Here is a 16102-nt window from a genome sequence, read left to right on the forward strand (position 1 = left end):
TTCCATTTGATTTATGTCCCTGTACATCAGTTGTGGAGCATCAGGTGTATAAAATCTCATCCTGGTGGCAAACACACGATGGGTGTGAAGTCTGTACATCCCGAACATAAAATACAGCCCCGTTGCCCTCCCCGCCGCGGCTGTGTGCCTCAGACAGGCTGCAGCGCCAAGGCCTCCTCTAACCCCTTGATTTTCTGCCTGGAGGTGTTGGGACTTGTTCAGGTGGTGTAATGTGATTTTCCTCCTCAGTCCCAACTTGCAGCGTAAAGCTACACTCCCACACGGTTTCATCAAGGATCTGCATGAGAAATAAACAATGTCGTTTTTAAAACCTTTTGTGCTCCATTTATGAACAAGTTTCTCCAAAGGCACGAATGAAATGTTCGAGGTCATCAGAGTCTCATAGACGTATAAAACACCTCAGCGTGTCAAACAGCCGGGAAGAGAGCATAAAGACACAGTTTTCAGAGTGAAGAACATTTCAAGCCCTCATTTTTCCTGACCTGCATTTTAAAAAAATAACTTTTCAAATATACTTGAAAAAGAAAATGAGAAAAAGCACAAAGTCAAAGTCTCAAAATCTCTTGGGTTAATGTGTGCAAATACAGATATTTATCTCCACCAAGGAGGTCACATGATCATCAGTGTTTCTTTTGTTTGTTAACAGAATATCTCAGAAAGTAACAGGTGGATTTGGATTAAATCTGGAGGAAAGGAAAATGATCAGATAGGTTGTAAGCACACCGATGACAGGCACCATCAAGTGGCCCTCTTTATTATGACCTTTTATTAGTAGGGGAAATAAAATCCATACACAGAGGTGGAGGGAGCGTGGACGGATCGAGGCGACTGCCACGTCGGAGTCCACTGGGTAGATGGAGCTGAATGCTGAATCATCTGACGGGGTATTTGGGTACCAAATGTTGCTGGCATGCAGTGTGGAGTGAGCAGTCTGATCCGGCTGTTGGCTTCCTGCTTCTGTTAAAACAAATCCTATGTGAACGCAACCACAAACTCCCCCTGAACCTGACCGAGTGGTTTGTGCCTAAACTTAACAAGACTGCGCTAAAAATGGGTCTCATTATCAGGTCCTAAAACCTCTATGGCTGTTTGGGTTGGAGTCCTGGTCAGGATCCTGGATCCTGAAGACTGTTCTAGGCCACAAACAGAGTCCATGTCAAATGGCAGCAAGAAGAAGAAGAAGAAGAAGAAGAAGAAGAAGAAGAAGAAGAAGAAGAAGAAGAAGAAATCATCCTGATTGTATTCTGCATTGGTGATCCAAAAAAACCTACTTTTGATTTCATGGTGGATAATTCTACAAAAAAAATTTAAAAATCGCATGCTGACCTTATTTTGATGAAATCTATCGGGACGTATTTTAATTAGAGGGAAAAGTACGACGCTCCGGAGGATGTATGGATCGTGTTCTGGACCAGTGACCTGGAAGACCTATTTTTGGTGACTGGGATGAAAATGTATGAACGCATTTGATGAAGCTCTAGATTGTCTTCTCTGAAGCCTGGTTGGAATGCGCTCTCTGCTTTCCTCTCATAATTCTATCCACCTGGTATGTAGCACCTGTATTATACTTAGATTTGTTTCTTTGTGTTCTGAACCTCAGAGAGGCCAGTGCTGACTCAACAATGTGAAAGATTCTTCTCTGCCCGTTGTTGGCTCGAAAAGAAACTGCAGCAAGACTGCGATCCTGAATATTCACACATTGGTGAAGTGCAAAGGATGAGTTTTCCTTGAAGAACTGCTGAGGAAGTTGCAGCTGATTAGGCAGTCCAGCTCTCTAGTAGGTGCCCGGTTGTTTTGGGACGTGGCAGAAAGTCATATTTTTGCCAAAGCAAGATGGCTGAACTAAAGGTGTTACAGTTTGTTTTGTTATGTCCGAGGGGGCAGTGAGAGCGAGTTCACCTCTCCTTGATCTCCCGCTCTGTTTACCTCCCGCCTGTGCCACCTCCCCCCATGTCCCCCTGCTAGCCAGGGCGTGGGCATCCAGAGCTCCAAGGGCCGTGCAATAACAGTCCCAGTCCCACACAATGACCATGTCCATGTCGATTAGCGTGGGGTGGTGGCGGGGAGCGGTCTGGCTGGGGCTAATAGCTTATTACGCAGTGTAAAGTGACAGTGTGATCTGGAGAGGTGCCAGCAGAACAGGCCCAATTAAAAGAGAAAAGAGAGCAGGAGGGTATGTGTGTGTGTGTGTGTGTGTGTGTGTGTGTGTGTGTGTGTGTGTGTGTGTGTGTGTGTGTGTGTCAGGGGGTGACAGAGGGAGTATCAGTGAGGGGGTGAGGATGAGGGCAGCGACGTGCATTCCTCTGAGCTTCAGCCTAATTCGCCCCCATGATGGGTTCCCTGGGGACTGACACTCTCCTTCATCAAAAATATTTGAGTATCCTCCTGCCTGTTATTCCAAAACACATCCGAAACAAACCCCAAACACACTGGCAGGCTGCGTTACCGCCGCACAGTTATGGGTAAACAACGCTGTTTACTTGTTGATACAGTTTCAGAAACGGGACACTGAGAACATGATGGAATGGAGAAACATTGCGCGCTGCTTGTTGGGTTGATTTTAGCCATGGAGGCGTCGCTGCACCACCAGGGCACATCATCACAAACATGCTCCTCCCCCTATTATCTACGGTAATTTTCGTCACTATTTTCTGAGTTATTTCATATAAAGGAGTGTCCAAAAAAAAAAAAGTCACTATTTTTGGAAAAGTCATAATTCAGAGGAAAAAACCTCCAGTATCTCTGGTATCTAAAGTTTAGTACGGAAGGCCTGAGGGGACGAGGGGCATAAAAACACTGATGGTTGAAAAAAAGAGGCCTGATGCAGGCTCCTGCCAGAGTTTTGCAAGACCTCAAATTTTGCAAAATCATGCAAAAGTGCTGTGTTGTGTTGTGTGTTACAAAAGTCGAATTGTTGTTGAATTGAAAAAACAAAACAAGACTGTACTTTTGCAGGATTTTGCAAAACTTTTGCAGGATCTCACAACAGTGCAGTATTGCGTATTTTTTTTCAGACAGTGATTTTTTTCCCCCTCGGTGTTCCCTCTAGGCGCCGTCGTTTTCCAACCTTCTTCAATCACAAACCAACGAATGTTCCATCATGATCTGAGCAGCAGAACCGCCAATCATGACTAAAAGCCTGAAAAATAGACGATGCTTTATTTATGCTGGATTTCTTCAGGAACATCGTACTGAAATTACCCACAACAGAAATAATAATTGCTTTACAGTAAGTTGATCCCTTAATTATCACTTGTCTTCTACAAGAAAAATATGATCATAAACCCTCCATCCATCCATCCATCCATCCATCCCTATCCTAGGGACATTGGGCGAGAGGAGGGGTTCACCCTGGACGGGCCACCAGTCCATTGCAGGGCCATCAGGAGCAATTAGGGTTCAGTATCTTGCTCAAGGATACGTGGACATGGTCATCGGGGGAAGTGAGGATCACACCTTCGATTGCTAGATGGCCACTCTACCTCTGAGCCACGCCGCCTGAGATGCAAAAACCAGGAATGCATGAACTCTTCTCTCTTCCATCTGCTCCTCTGCTTTATTTTCCTCCTCTGTTCTTTCCTACTGATCGGAACACAAGCTCTTTTTGGTCCTTCCTCCTCTTCCTACAACACGTTTACGATATTTAAAGCATAAATGCTATCCCTGGAAGGACAAGGCTAAATTTAGGCCCCAAGGAAAATACACCATACATGGAAATTTTCAGTGTCACTACAACTAGTGTCACGCTTCTCCATTTAAAACTAGAAAACTTCATCCTGAAGTCCCAGTGGATGTTTGGAGAAATTCCCTCGAGGCGGCTAGAGATGATTTATCTGTGCCCATCAAAATCTACTCAGTTCATCACTGAGACCTGCTGGACATTTGAGCCTGATTTGAAGAAAGGCTCCTAATGAGAAATGGCCGTATTAACTGAGCAACCTGAAAACATAATATTTCTGTCTTTGGTTGGTGCAGATACATAACCACCCCCCTAGCCCCCTCACCCCCACCCCCCACCCAAGACTTAGAGATGGGGGAACTAGACCTTCATGGATGCTGCCTTCCAGTATGTCCAGATCTTAGTATCCATTTCTGTGTCACTCTGTAGTAAATAAATCATAGAAAATTAGAAAAAAGATACTTTGTATGCTTTTGTATTTTTTTATTGTTGAAAAGTTGCTCATTAAAATCATTCACATGTGATGATCCTGACACTTGATAATGAACCATCATTGTTCTTCAAAGAAAGGGGGGGGGTCTCGGCACTCAAAGAAGCAGAAGGAGCAAGAGAGGAAGAGAATGTTTTCAACAAGACAGTGGTTAATTCATAAAAATCCTGTTAAAATAACCACCGTGTTGAGGCTCATTTGATCCCTCTAGTAAGGTAGCGGGCTCTTGGGTCGTATCGGAGGGCCAGAAATGGACTTTTATGGTCCCTTGGGTTGGAGGACCGCTCTTGCAACTTATTCTCTTCACTTAGTTAAAGTCTTTGTACAGTGAACAGAAAACCAGCCACCAAGGCTTCATCACAGCTTTACAACACCTCATCAAGTCCTCCCAGATGGACGCTTGCTGGCTGAAACAGAATTGAGCTATTTTAAGTGTTAGCAGGATTTTTCTCAATTGGATGTAGAGTCTGTCAGTTCAATGTTTAAGCTCCAGGAGGAAGAACAACAGAAGGGGTTAATATAATCCATTTCATTGGTGGGGGCCTCTAATAACTGGTCTCTCCCTGCGTCTCCATTGGCCCGCGGAGTTTCCATTGTGCTGGCCGGTGCAGGTGTGGGACATGCTTTGTTGATCATAATCCCACAGGCAAGGGGAGAGGCTTTGAGTGTGCTTGACGTACCCCACCGGCAGACCCTTTGCTCCTCGGCCGCCGAGCAGCCACTGTCTCCAGCGGCCACTCATGGGATCTGACAGGCGGAAAAATAATGAATAACACCTTAACCCGGAGCTGACCTGGCTCCAATTCACCAGCTCCACACGAGGGGTAAACGAACCACTTAATTGAGCCTTCCAGGATCAAATCATACTCAGGACCCCCCCAAGCCACCCTCGCGATCCACCCACCCCGTCCCAGGCTCATTCCCGGATGCAGCCCGTCAAGATGTTTTTCCTGCACACACCCTCTTTCTTTTACTTCTGCACTGTCTTTCTCTGTCCAAGGCCGGAGAGGAACAACGATCCGAGGCGAAGCCTCTCGTCAAATGCTTGATGTGCATTAGGAAGAAAAAAAAACAGCTTGTATGAACATTTTGGACTGGAACACAAGGCTCAGTGGCTGTTGTCTTTCTTGCCAAATCATAAAATTAGGCTGCTGCGGTCTTTCCAGGTGAGACACCATAGTGTCAGTTAGGGTCACTTGTCCACCAACACAAGGTGACACATCAAAATATCACAATAATGGACCTTTACCAAAAAGCAGCGAGCAAAAGACGGACTCCCCATCAAATCTCCGTCCCTCGCTGGAAGTTCCAGTCTCGCTCAGCTGGTTGAGCTCATTACAAATTAAACGCATTGAGCCAGAATTCAACAGAGATCTTTTTAATGTTGAGTTGCCTGTTTCATGTTATCATACTGCTCAGTATTCAGGTCTTTCGTGATGGTTGGGTCATATTTACCATGTTGTAGTCTTCTTGCTGTCTTGGTCAGGAGACTATCAAGCCTACGAGACCCATCCAAGTCCAACCTAATCTCTATAAATAGGTTCTGCATATAAATACAGACTCTGTGGGCAAGGGAGGAAATGTCAGGACAGGGAAGCTTCTGGTTTCCATGAGAGTAGCTCTTGCCAGTCAGGTCTGAGTGGACCAAGGCCACGTCCACATAGGTCTGTGTGGAGCGCAAAAGAGATGGAATGCACTGGCTGAAATGTAAGGTCAGAAAAAAGGCTGCAGTCTGATGATTTAGCAAAGCCGTTGTAGTGATTTTAAACTGTCCGGAGCGTAAACTGGCTACCTTCAACTCCATGCAAACGTTGCTACACGGACCACAAACACTCAGCTGGGGATGGAACAGGGAAGTTCGCTGGCTACTCCAGAACCCTCAAAATACTGGCTCTTGCTCCCAGAGGCTAAGTCATCAGACATAGCTAATGGGTTCTGAGATTGATTCGAGCAGATCTTCATGTTCCGTCCGTCGATCTGCCTCCAGTCACAGCTGAGCTGGCAGAGCTACTCACCTGCTCTATCCTGCTTCTGGTCATGGCTGTCCCTCGAGGAAACTGCTCGACCCACCTGATCCACCTGACAGCAGCTTCTCCCCTCTTTCTCATTGCCATGATGTTTACATCTGTGTTGACATGAGAAGGAGGATCCATCATGATGGGGGGCCATCCCTGACCCCATGACCTCCCAGCCTTGTACTAGGATTATTTCACACTACAACTGATGGTGGAAATGAGTTAATCGTGATAAAATAATGCCAATATCTGGTTGAGAGTGTGTAGTCTGATCCTGTGATGGAGGCCGAACTAGAACGGTGTCATCCAGGATCGAACTTATTCACTTCTCAGAAGCCAAGTTTCCATCGATTGGAAGTTTATGGAATCTTATTAAGAAAGATTTGATGGAAACAAACAAATTCTTCAGTTCAGTAATTCACATTTGGCATTTTCAACAAGTCTGTAACTCACGGTCAGTGTTTTGTCAGCTGATCTCAAACTTCCGTTTTAGTCCCTGGACAGTAGCAACATGTCTGATACTTGCTGGCATGAAGAACAGTTAAAACTTGTCCAAAGTATTTCCTCAACTTCTCAGTTTTTGTTGGAAGACGCTGCAGACAGCTGGGACGACTTCCTCTTTCTCTACCCTGTTAAAGGTGTGCGTAACGCCACCTATGCCGCCACCCTCTGATGAAAATACGCCCTGCACAGCCTATTTTATTGCGGCAAACCAGTTGATTGAAACTTTTCTAATTTGCGTTTCTTTATTTTTGACTTTCACTTAAAATTTAGGACTAATCGGTCACTTCATTGGAAAGTTTAATCCTCACTGTCTGCTGTCACATTCATGGAGGATTTTGATGGTTTTTAAGAGATGAGTGTGTCCAACCTTTGCACTCGAATCTGCTATTGGTAGATTTGGAGATTTTTAAGGTGGGATGGAGAGTAAGACTTGGAATATAGGTCAATCACGCATAAATGGTCTTCCCACTTGCCAGTTTTGTCCACCTCCACCTGCTGGTGTTGCAGCGCTGCTGTCCTGTCCAGCAGCACAGGGGGACATTGTGCCTCTACGGAGGAGTGAAGATTAGAGTGTGTGATTGTAATATTTGTAATATTTGAACACTGACGTGAAACACACGATGAGAGTAGCAGGTCATACCTGCAGGCCTAATTTGATGTTAATCCTGTGAGTAATTTGATGACAGTCACAAATTAAATTGGATTACTGTGCTTCCACTCTGCTGCAGTACAGATGATTTGTAAACTGCTTCATTCTGTGTTTCTGTCGATGCAGAAAATTCAGAAATAAGTCTGTACAATGTTAATAAATCATTGCGATGAATCAGCATCAAGGTGATTGTGAAGTCTATTTTTCTAACATCAGATGGATGTCTTCTGATATTTCTAGTTGTTTAAACTTTATTCTTCCTCTTAATCCTTTCCAGACATGTTGATATAGCAATGCTTAATTAACACGTCTGGAAATGTCTGAAATAAAGGTTATAGTGGAAGGTGATGTCTTGATCAAGTCTTTTAGAAAGCTCTCTGTGTCAGGCAGGTATTTCGTAGGCCTCTCTCTGTGTTTTTAGGTGTAAAAGGTTTGTTGTTGTTAATGTTATCTTCTGCTACCGTATAAATGCAGTTATGCAAAACGATGCTGAAGGGCATCAGCTGAGAAGCGGGATCTCTCCTTTTCATGGACTCGTGCGTCAGAGTCCTCCGCGACTGTGGCGACAAATCTGCTCTGTTTGTTTGTGTGTCCTGAAATGACGCAGTCAGACAAAAACATCCCAGTCAGGGTTCCTTGATAAAGTTGGTGCCCTGTCTGACGAAACATACTAACAAGAGTGAACAGTTGCTTTCAGTGCTCCCTCGAAGATGCTTCTCATTAGCGAGGTGTCAACTCTTTCCCATCCATTAGCAGGGCAACATATCGGGTCTGGGGGTCCCGTGGGGTTGTTTTAGGACATGAACCTATACAGTCACCCTTCCAAATGGCAGCCGTGGCCTGTGTTAAACCTGCTTCCCAGCCGGACCAACAATGGCGCTTTTCAAATGTTACCCGATAGAACCATGTTGATGCCAAATTAGGATGGGGTGCCCGATGTTCCGGGCGCAAACAAAGGTGATCAAACAGAGCCTGGGTCAGTGGATGTACTCTAATTGAGAAGTTTACACTTGGCAGCAGGGGTCCTCATTCACTGGGCAGCACTGGTGCACTCTGCCAGAGTGGAAAAGTTTTGGAAAAGTCTGCACGATGCATAGGACCAAGTCTGATGTCTCCAGTCAGGATGGTGTTGTTAAATTGGCGTAGGAGAGCAGACGAGTGGGATTAATTAGACACGGGCCACACAACGTCGAAAGACCCGGTGAAATTAAATGTTTTTGTCACGTATGCATGAGCGTCGGGTTATGTTTTAAAATGTGGGGGTGGTTCCGGGATTCTAGTTATCTCCTTTTAATTAATTACTGTAAAATGACTCGCAACCCAACAGTAAGCGACAGGTTCGACTGATCCAATTCAGCTGGGGGGGGGGGGGGGGGGGGGGTTCCAAAACTGTTGTGGTTGAAAAATAACATGATCAGCTTTTTCCTTTTAAAGACAAGAGTGAGGATGCAAATAAAAGCACTTTTTTTCTCCAATTGAATATCTAGAATCTCTGCTCCACTCCTCCTCACGCTTGTGACTGTGATGCTGAATTTGAATTTTCTCTTGATAAAAGTGAGTTTACTTGTTGTCGCTGTTGTCAACCGGCAGTTGCAGTTGCCCCCTTCATGACACACTTGCAGAACACGAACTCAAACACATTGTCCAGTGCTGCCCTGTCAGCTTCACGGGACAATGCTTAAGTAGCTTCACGAATGCAATGATAACGATTTATCAAAAGCACGGCCTCTAATCTGCACGCTGGGTGGCAAATATTTTCAGAGGGAATCTCATGATCGGTGGTTTCTTCGCGGGAACAAAGCAACGCGGCCTCCTCTCAATTTGGGCCAAACAATGGTGAATATAGACAAAAGAAATACTTAAATCCCGTCAGTCGGAGGGAGATATCTTCACCTCTCTTCAGAGAATCCCTAATTGATACATGGGGCTTGGCGTGAAGGGCTGAGGACAAAGGCTCCATTGTTTCACCCTGTTCTGAATCAAGACGTCTGTCAACCTGGCAGGGAGCCTGGCTCGGCTCCAGACTTCAACTTTCTCCCTCGATTGAGGACGGAGGATGTAAGAGCTGCTCGTTCGGACCAGAGCTCAGATGCGTCAGGCAGAAAACGATGAGTGTTTTTTTTTTTTTTTATAAATAAATACACAAAAACGATAATTTTAAAATAGTAATAATAGTTATAATATTAATAAATAACAATAGATATCCTAATTGCAATGAAAAAGGGAAGTTTCTTCAGTTTAAATGCGTATTAAATGTGTAGTTGTTACATAATTCTAAATGGAAGACTTTGGTTATGTAAGTAATTAATTTGGACTGATTAATTAGCTGGGCTCCACTGTGTCCATCTCCAATTGATTAGCAGAAAAAAAAACACATATAATTCCAGGAAGCGTCCAAATCATAAAGGGACCGTTGACCTATAAAATAAAGTTTAATCACGCAGAACTTACAAGTTGTGGGTTTTTTGTTTTTTTTTTTGCTGCCATATTGAATTAAAGCTTCCTCTCACTGAGCTTCTCCTCCTATCAGCTCGTGCTCAGGCTTCAATAAATCTTCCATCTATTTCCCTTCTCTCCTTCTCACCGCTTCTTAAAAGCCAACAGGAGCAGCTGATATAAACTGAGTTCGAATTATTAGTTGGATTGAAAAGTGGCGCCAGCAAAATACGACTTGAGTCCAATAAAAAAGGCATTTAAATGTTAAATATCATCTTGTTACTGTTGCTGCTTCTTCTTCTCTTCTAGAGTTGGTAAATGTGGAATTTCTGTCTGAACCAAATAAAAAGATAAATAATAAAGATAAATATCTTGATTTTTTTTTTTTAGTTCAGTTTAGTTTGTAGTTAGTATTTGCATACCCCTTTTTTTTTGAAAGACGAATAGGTAAAACATATTTAAAGATTAAAATACAGATACAGAGCTCTGAATGTGCTGACCACACACACACACACACACACACACACACACATTAGGATGTAGTTGATGTTTGGATTATGTGTACCAAAGACAGAAAACCAAGAGGCGGCGCTGAGCTGAAGTGGAGTCAAAATGATTAAATCTGAGATTAAAGTCAATTCATGGATGCGCATTTAAATCATGACGGAGCAGTGAGCGTGTTTGAAAATGATGCATGACAATACAAGAGCACAGGATATTTATTAATAATCACAGTTGGTGCTGCCCGCAAACTGGATGTACTGTCTTAAGATTTTTCAAAAAGTACAATAATAGATACAAAAGCCATTCAGTGATTGTCACATTAATCCTGAGAGAAGTTTTTGATCGATGCATTTATGAAATCTGTGTTTTAGTGATACTTTTCTGCACATTTTGTGATCTAACGTCAAGAATCAAACTAGACAACAGTAGAAAACAAATGCCTATCAGCTTAAATAGCATAAATAGTTACAAACTATCTTTTATAATTTACAAAAATACACATTTGTTAAAGTCCACACGCATTTCTTTGAGCCGTAGTGCGATAATTTCAGTCAACGTGGAGAACATAAACACAAGTCAAGCCCCACCTCGGCTCCTACCACAGGTACTGCGTCGGGAACGGGTGGAGTATTTTCAGCTGCGCCTCCATCAAGGGCCGTTTCGTCCGCTGCTGTTCTGAGGTCACAGTGAGGTAACAAAGGCAACTTTGGCAGCTTTGAGTTGATTATGCATGAACAGGTTTATTTTAATTTGGCCGCTTCAGAAGGAATGTGGGCTCGATTTGGCAGAAGAATATGGAATAAACATTTAAACAAGGAAGAGAGGTGGTTTTTTTTAATACAAGAATAGTTTCTGCTGCAGCAAGATAAAAATATTTAAAATACCAGAAAAAAACATATTCAGTCAGTGGCTGCCTAACTTTGCAAATATATTTTCTCATGAGAGCTTAATAATGAAAGAGAGAGAATAAACCAGATAAGTGCTTCTTAGTTGGACCTCAGAGTTGAAGTCTCCACAGTTTGAGGCAGCACTCGCTCGCCATGTTGAACTAAATACTTGATATATTTGTATCTCTGGTGAACTAACGAGCTGCTCTCTCTCTTTCTCTCTCTCTCTCTCTCCGGCCTGCAGCCTGACCGCCGCGCAGGCACACGCGCAGGCACACGCGCATCCACACGGGCTCCCGGATCAACAGGTCCCACCAGCGTGGCGATGAAGCGGCCCCTATAGTTCGGCCCCATCCCGGGGATAGATCAAACTGTTGACGCTGAAGCTGTTGTAGAAGTGACTGTTGAACTGTCCGCTCTGCCCGCCGCCAAACGTGTTGTAATACACTCCACGGTTGAAATGCAGGCCCTCGCCATGCTCTGATGCCCCCGAGTCCTGCCCGCTGTGGTTGGGGTGGTACGGGCTCAGGGCGGTAATGTTCCTGTTCGACAGCTCGTTCAGCAGTCCCAGGGACCCCTGCCTGTTGGGGCCCCCCGAGCTGAGCGTCGACATGCTGCTGTAGAAGTTATTAAAGCACGGAGTGGCTGTGGCCAGTCCGGGCGGCGGCGACGACGACGACGACGTCTTGTGGTTGTCGTTCATCGCCTCCATCTCCGGGGAGGAGGGCCCCAGGAGCTGGGGGCTGTCCGAGGGCTTCAGCGGGGCCGCCATCGTCGGCCTACTGTCATCAACCTTTGTGGCCCCTGCTGCTGCTGCTCCCACGCTGCTCGGATCTGACCTTCTTTTCCTTTTCCTGCGGAAATTTCCATTGTCAAACATCTTTTCACAGTTTGGGTCCAACGTCCAGTAGTTTCCTTTTCCTACGATTCAACACGAGAAGCATAACAGTGTTAGAATAATTAGGTACTTCAGTTTTGATTGGCTGATGAAAACTGCGGAAGCTTGGAGCAACAAGTAATACTTTCTGAGTAAAACACTACACTCCTCAGTACTTTTATCAAGGTGACTTGTACGACCTCCGTCAGCGTGAATGAAGTCCTCATTTACCGCTTTTTTTTCAGTCGGTTTCCTAGAAGCTGAATATTCTGAGCAACTGGACTCAGTAGCGAGCAACACCTGAGCAACACCTGAGCCACCATGGCTCAGGGATGCACCATCCTCACTTCACCTCATGTATTTTTGATAAGATCAGCGGTAAATATCACCCGAAATCAGACATGAAGTAGGGATGCAAGAAACTGGATTTTATCATTGGCACACAAAAAAAGAGAAAAAAAAATCCAGTATCTTGGATCCTTTGTTGGAAAACAAACTTACCTAAAATAAATTTTCCAGACAGAGTATTCCTTCTCCTGAATTATTAGCTGTCTAAAAGTATCGATAAAAATATTTTGAATTACTAGTTAGAAAAAAAGTTGTGAGCGTTTGATTACATTACATGTATGTAAATAAACAATGTTTTTTTTTAAAAAGCAACTATACTTCAGCAGGCAGCATTTTTTAAACCCTAATCCCAGATTAATTTATGAATAAACAAACCCACACGAGCGCGCCGCATGTTCTATATTGTTCCGGTATTAAAGCAACAATGCTGTGATTCATTTCCATCTACTTCAGCCTGGTTCACCACAGGTGGGTCAGAGCCCACGAACCGGAAGGAAAGTTCTCCTGGTGCCTTCACTGTACCTGGATCGTCCTCGTCCCGCGGCACTTTCTTGAAGCAGTCGTTCAGAGACAGGTTGTGCCGGATGGAGTTCTGCCAGCCGGCTTTGCTCTTCTTATAAAAGGGAAAGTTGTCGGCGACGTACTGGTAGATCTGGCTCAGCGTCAGCTTCTTCTCGTGCGCGTTCTGGATGGCCATGGCGATGAGGGCGGAGTAGGAGTACGGCGGACGCACCAGCTTCAGCAGCTCCTCCTGGCTGGCGATGGACAGCCAGCCGAGGTCTGGCCCGCCGAAGCCAGGTGAGTTGGTGATGAACTGCCGCTGGGAACCGTAGGAGGGCGGGACGAAGGACGCCGCGTTGTTGCCGTGCAGGTAAGGCGCGGAGGAGTTGACTCCGGGCCCGTTGAGCCACAGGTACGGGTTTGGAGACGATGCGTAATCTCCGAGGCCGTAGCCGGCGGGTCTCTGCGCGCCCTGGAGGCTCTGCTGGTGGTACATGCTGCTGAAGCTGTCGCAGTAGACAGCGGCCATGTCCGGGGCCTCCTGGGCGCCTTTGGGAGGGAGCGAGCCGACGGTCGGGGAGGTGTGATGGTGGTGCTGCTGCTGCGGCTGGTGGTGCTGCTGGTGGTGGTGATGGGACTCAGGGTCGATGGAGTTCATCACTCCCCGTGGCAAACCCCAGAAGGAAATGCTGAAACGGTCGAGGTGGCGTCTCCTTCAGCGTCCAGGCAGACGCTGTAAGTGTCAGGAGGGATGGAGGAGAGTTTTAAAAGTATGAAGCCTTGACAGTCACATAATTCCCAGGAGCCAATAGACACACAGGGATTAACGGGGGGGTGTGGTCATGTTCATTCTGCAGAGACTGGGTCACTGGTTCCCTAATGTTTCCCCTGTCAAAACCTCCTGCAGGGACCCAGCAGACCCGGTGGGTTCAGGTAGTCTGTGGACTGGGATCATGCACAGCCAGCCAGCAACCCATCAGCTTAACTCAGGCTGTAAAAAAACAGTTTTCTCTACTTCCTCTGAGTCCTACAACTGGTAGTACTCGTTACGTCTCGCCACTAATCTGCTCATAGTTTTAGAACCTGCAGGGTGGCGTGTTAAATGTTATTAAGTTGGTTGAACTGTTGCCTCAGCTGCAGTGCTGCACTTGGATTTATTGCTCAGGTCTGACGATTCAGTTTAGATCTGTTTTACACGTGTTCTGATGTCCCAGCCCTCATGTGACATCACGCACAGGCGGTCCAAGCACGACCCCTGTGCTGGATTCAGTGTGAAGGTAAAGGTGTAGCAGCACACGGAGCCAGGACCAGAAACCTGGGCTTGTAGGTGTGGAGTGTCGCTTCGACAAACTGCTCACACACACAAGAGCAGGATTTGAAGTCAAGGAAGAGAAAACAACAACATTTGACTTGAACAAGAAATGCGAATGTGAAGTCAACAAGAAAATATCCACACATGTAGATTGATATTTCCCTAAAGACAACCACTTGTAATCCAACATTTACTCACACTTCTATTTGTTCTTGACTCCGTTTTCTCATGTCACTCACGAACCTCCTTGATTTTTTTTTTTTTTTTAGGGGGAAATCTGATTTATGGTTGTGTGAAAGAGCTGAAAAGATCAGATTTAGCGAGAATTGTTATCCAAATTTCCAGAGAAACTCAGAGAAAAAATAAGAACAAAAACAAACAAAAGAATCCCAAAAAACAGATTTGTTCCATTTTAGCATTTCTGTGTTTCAACAGGTTTCCTTGATTGCCAGCCTCTTCACTTAACCAGTTTATTTAACCGGACGGGACTGATCTGAGTTGCAGTCACCAAACTACCGTCCATCGTCCTCAGCATCAGAACAAATGTGACGCGTTTCAGACTCAACCAGGCGGATTTGAATGGAGTTTATTTGGCACGATCGAAGGTCGCAGCTACAGAAATGCAAAGTGGCCGTGATTTCATGAATAAATCAAAATTTGTAAAGACATCTCAAAGGACTACACATGGCGGTCAATCACTCGTGTGTTGTACGTCATTCGTGTAGTACAACGGTGTAGTTTGGTCTCAGATGTACGCGACTGTGAAAACCTGTTGGAAAATCACTATGTGTACATTGAATACATGGCGAGGCGTGTAATTATGTAAACGTATTAATAATGTGAACTGTCAAAGTTCTGAACGGAAAATTGCTCGCCGACGCCGACATACCGATCTCCTTAAACACGGCCTGAGGCCAGCAATACAAGCTGAGAGTCTAATTAAGGTGTCTGAGAACGTTCCCAAATTTGCCTTTCTGTCATTTTAACTTTTCGCTGATCTCATAAAACTTCTGTGCTGAGATAAAAAATGAACATATTGAAGTATTCTTCCACTTTGGAACGAAAGAGTAAAACTGTTTTTCTTTTAAATGTATTTAGGGTTTGTTCGGAAAGGAAAACTGCTTCTGACATTTGCAGGTGGGATCTTTCTGCCATGAACGTGAGTCTTCTGGGAGGGGAGTGATGGACTTTTAGAGCTTCAGGTCCACTCGATCGTTTCTTCTGATGATTTTACAACAGGAGAAGGTGGAACAAGGAACCTTACAAATCCCCTCGTGTTTGTCGAGTGCTGCTTATTGACATTCAGGAAGGACTCCACACTTAATGGGGAATGTTGGGAATTAAAAATCTTTCTCCTTCACTGTGTGTATCAACTTTAAAACGAATCACTGCACAAGACAATTAAGAAGTAAATGGAGTATTTCTCCACCTCGCTGACCCTCCCGGTTTAGCCTCAGTTTTGAAAACTCTTAGATGCAAATATCATGCATAAATAACAAAAGCACAGAGGCTCCCGTGGCTACAGAGGCAGGGATTTCTAATTGCTCTTGATGTATATTTCTATTTGATCGTCTTCAAATAATTGAAAATGACAAATGAAGTTGTCAGCGGGGCTCAGAACTTAAATTTTGTGATTTCTCCAAAAAATCTTCTTTTCCCTGTAACTTCCCCTCACGCAGCTGTTCAGCAGCATCACAGCTGTGACGTGTATTCTTGTTCAACCCCTGTGTTCCGGTTGCACCACACTGAAAGTGACTGAAATATTTAAACTCAGCGCACCGTCAAGTGCTTGCATTCGGCATCGTTTGGTTGCAAATGCTGGATTTTTTTTCCCTTTTTTTCTAAAATCTCAAAAATTCTTGTGGGTGAGAACAACGTC

General features: G+C 44.8%; 1 protein-coding gene across 1 annotated transcript; it reads right to left on the bottom strand.

Annotated features, from left to right (window-relative positions):
* Positions 1 to 10447: 10447 nt before the first annotated feature.
* On the bottom strand, positions 10448 to 13654 carry foxi2 (forkhead box I2). Its single transcript, XM_086182461.1, has 2 exons — positions 12933 to 13654; positions 10448 to 12106 (listed from the first exon to the last, which is right to left on the bottom strand). The coding sequence occupies exons 1-2, from the start codon at positions 13567 to 13569 to the stop codon at positions 11523 to 11525; spliced, it is 1221 nt and encodes a 406-aa protein (XP_086038587.1). The 5' UTR covers positions 13570 to 13654; the 3' UTR covers positions 10448 to 11522.
* Between the last annotated feature and the right edge of the window lie 2448 nt (positions 13655 to 16102).

This window comes from Aulostomus chinensis, chromosome 17 (assembly GCF_037954235.1).
Source record: "Aulostomus chinensis isolate RoL2024-O1b breed Wild chromosome 17, RoL_Achi_v1.0, whole genome shotgun sequence".
Lineage (NCBI taxonomy): Eukaryota > Metazoa > Chordata > Actinopteri > Syngnathiformes > Aulostomidae > Aulostomus > Aulostomus chinensis.

Bases quoted from the DNA above. Each gene is read 5' to 3' on its own strand.
- foxi2 (XM_086182461.1), bottom strand. From the start codon at position 13,569: ATGAACTCCATCGACCCTGAGTCCCATCACCACCACCAGCAGCACCAC. The intron at 12,107-12,932 runs GTACAGTGAAGG...GTTGAATCGTAG, and splicing joins GCGGGACGAGGACGATCCAG to GAAAAGGAAACTACTGGACG.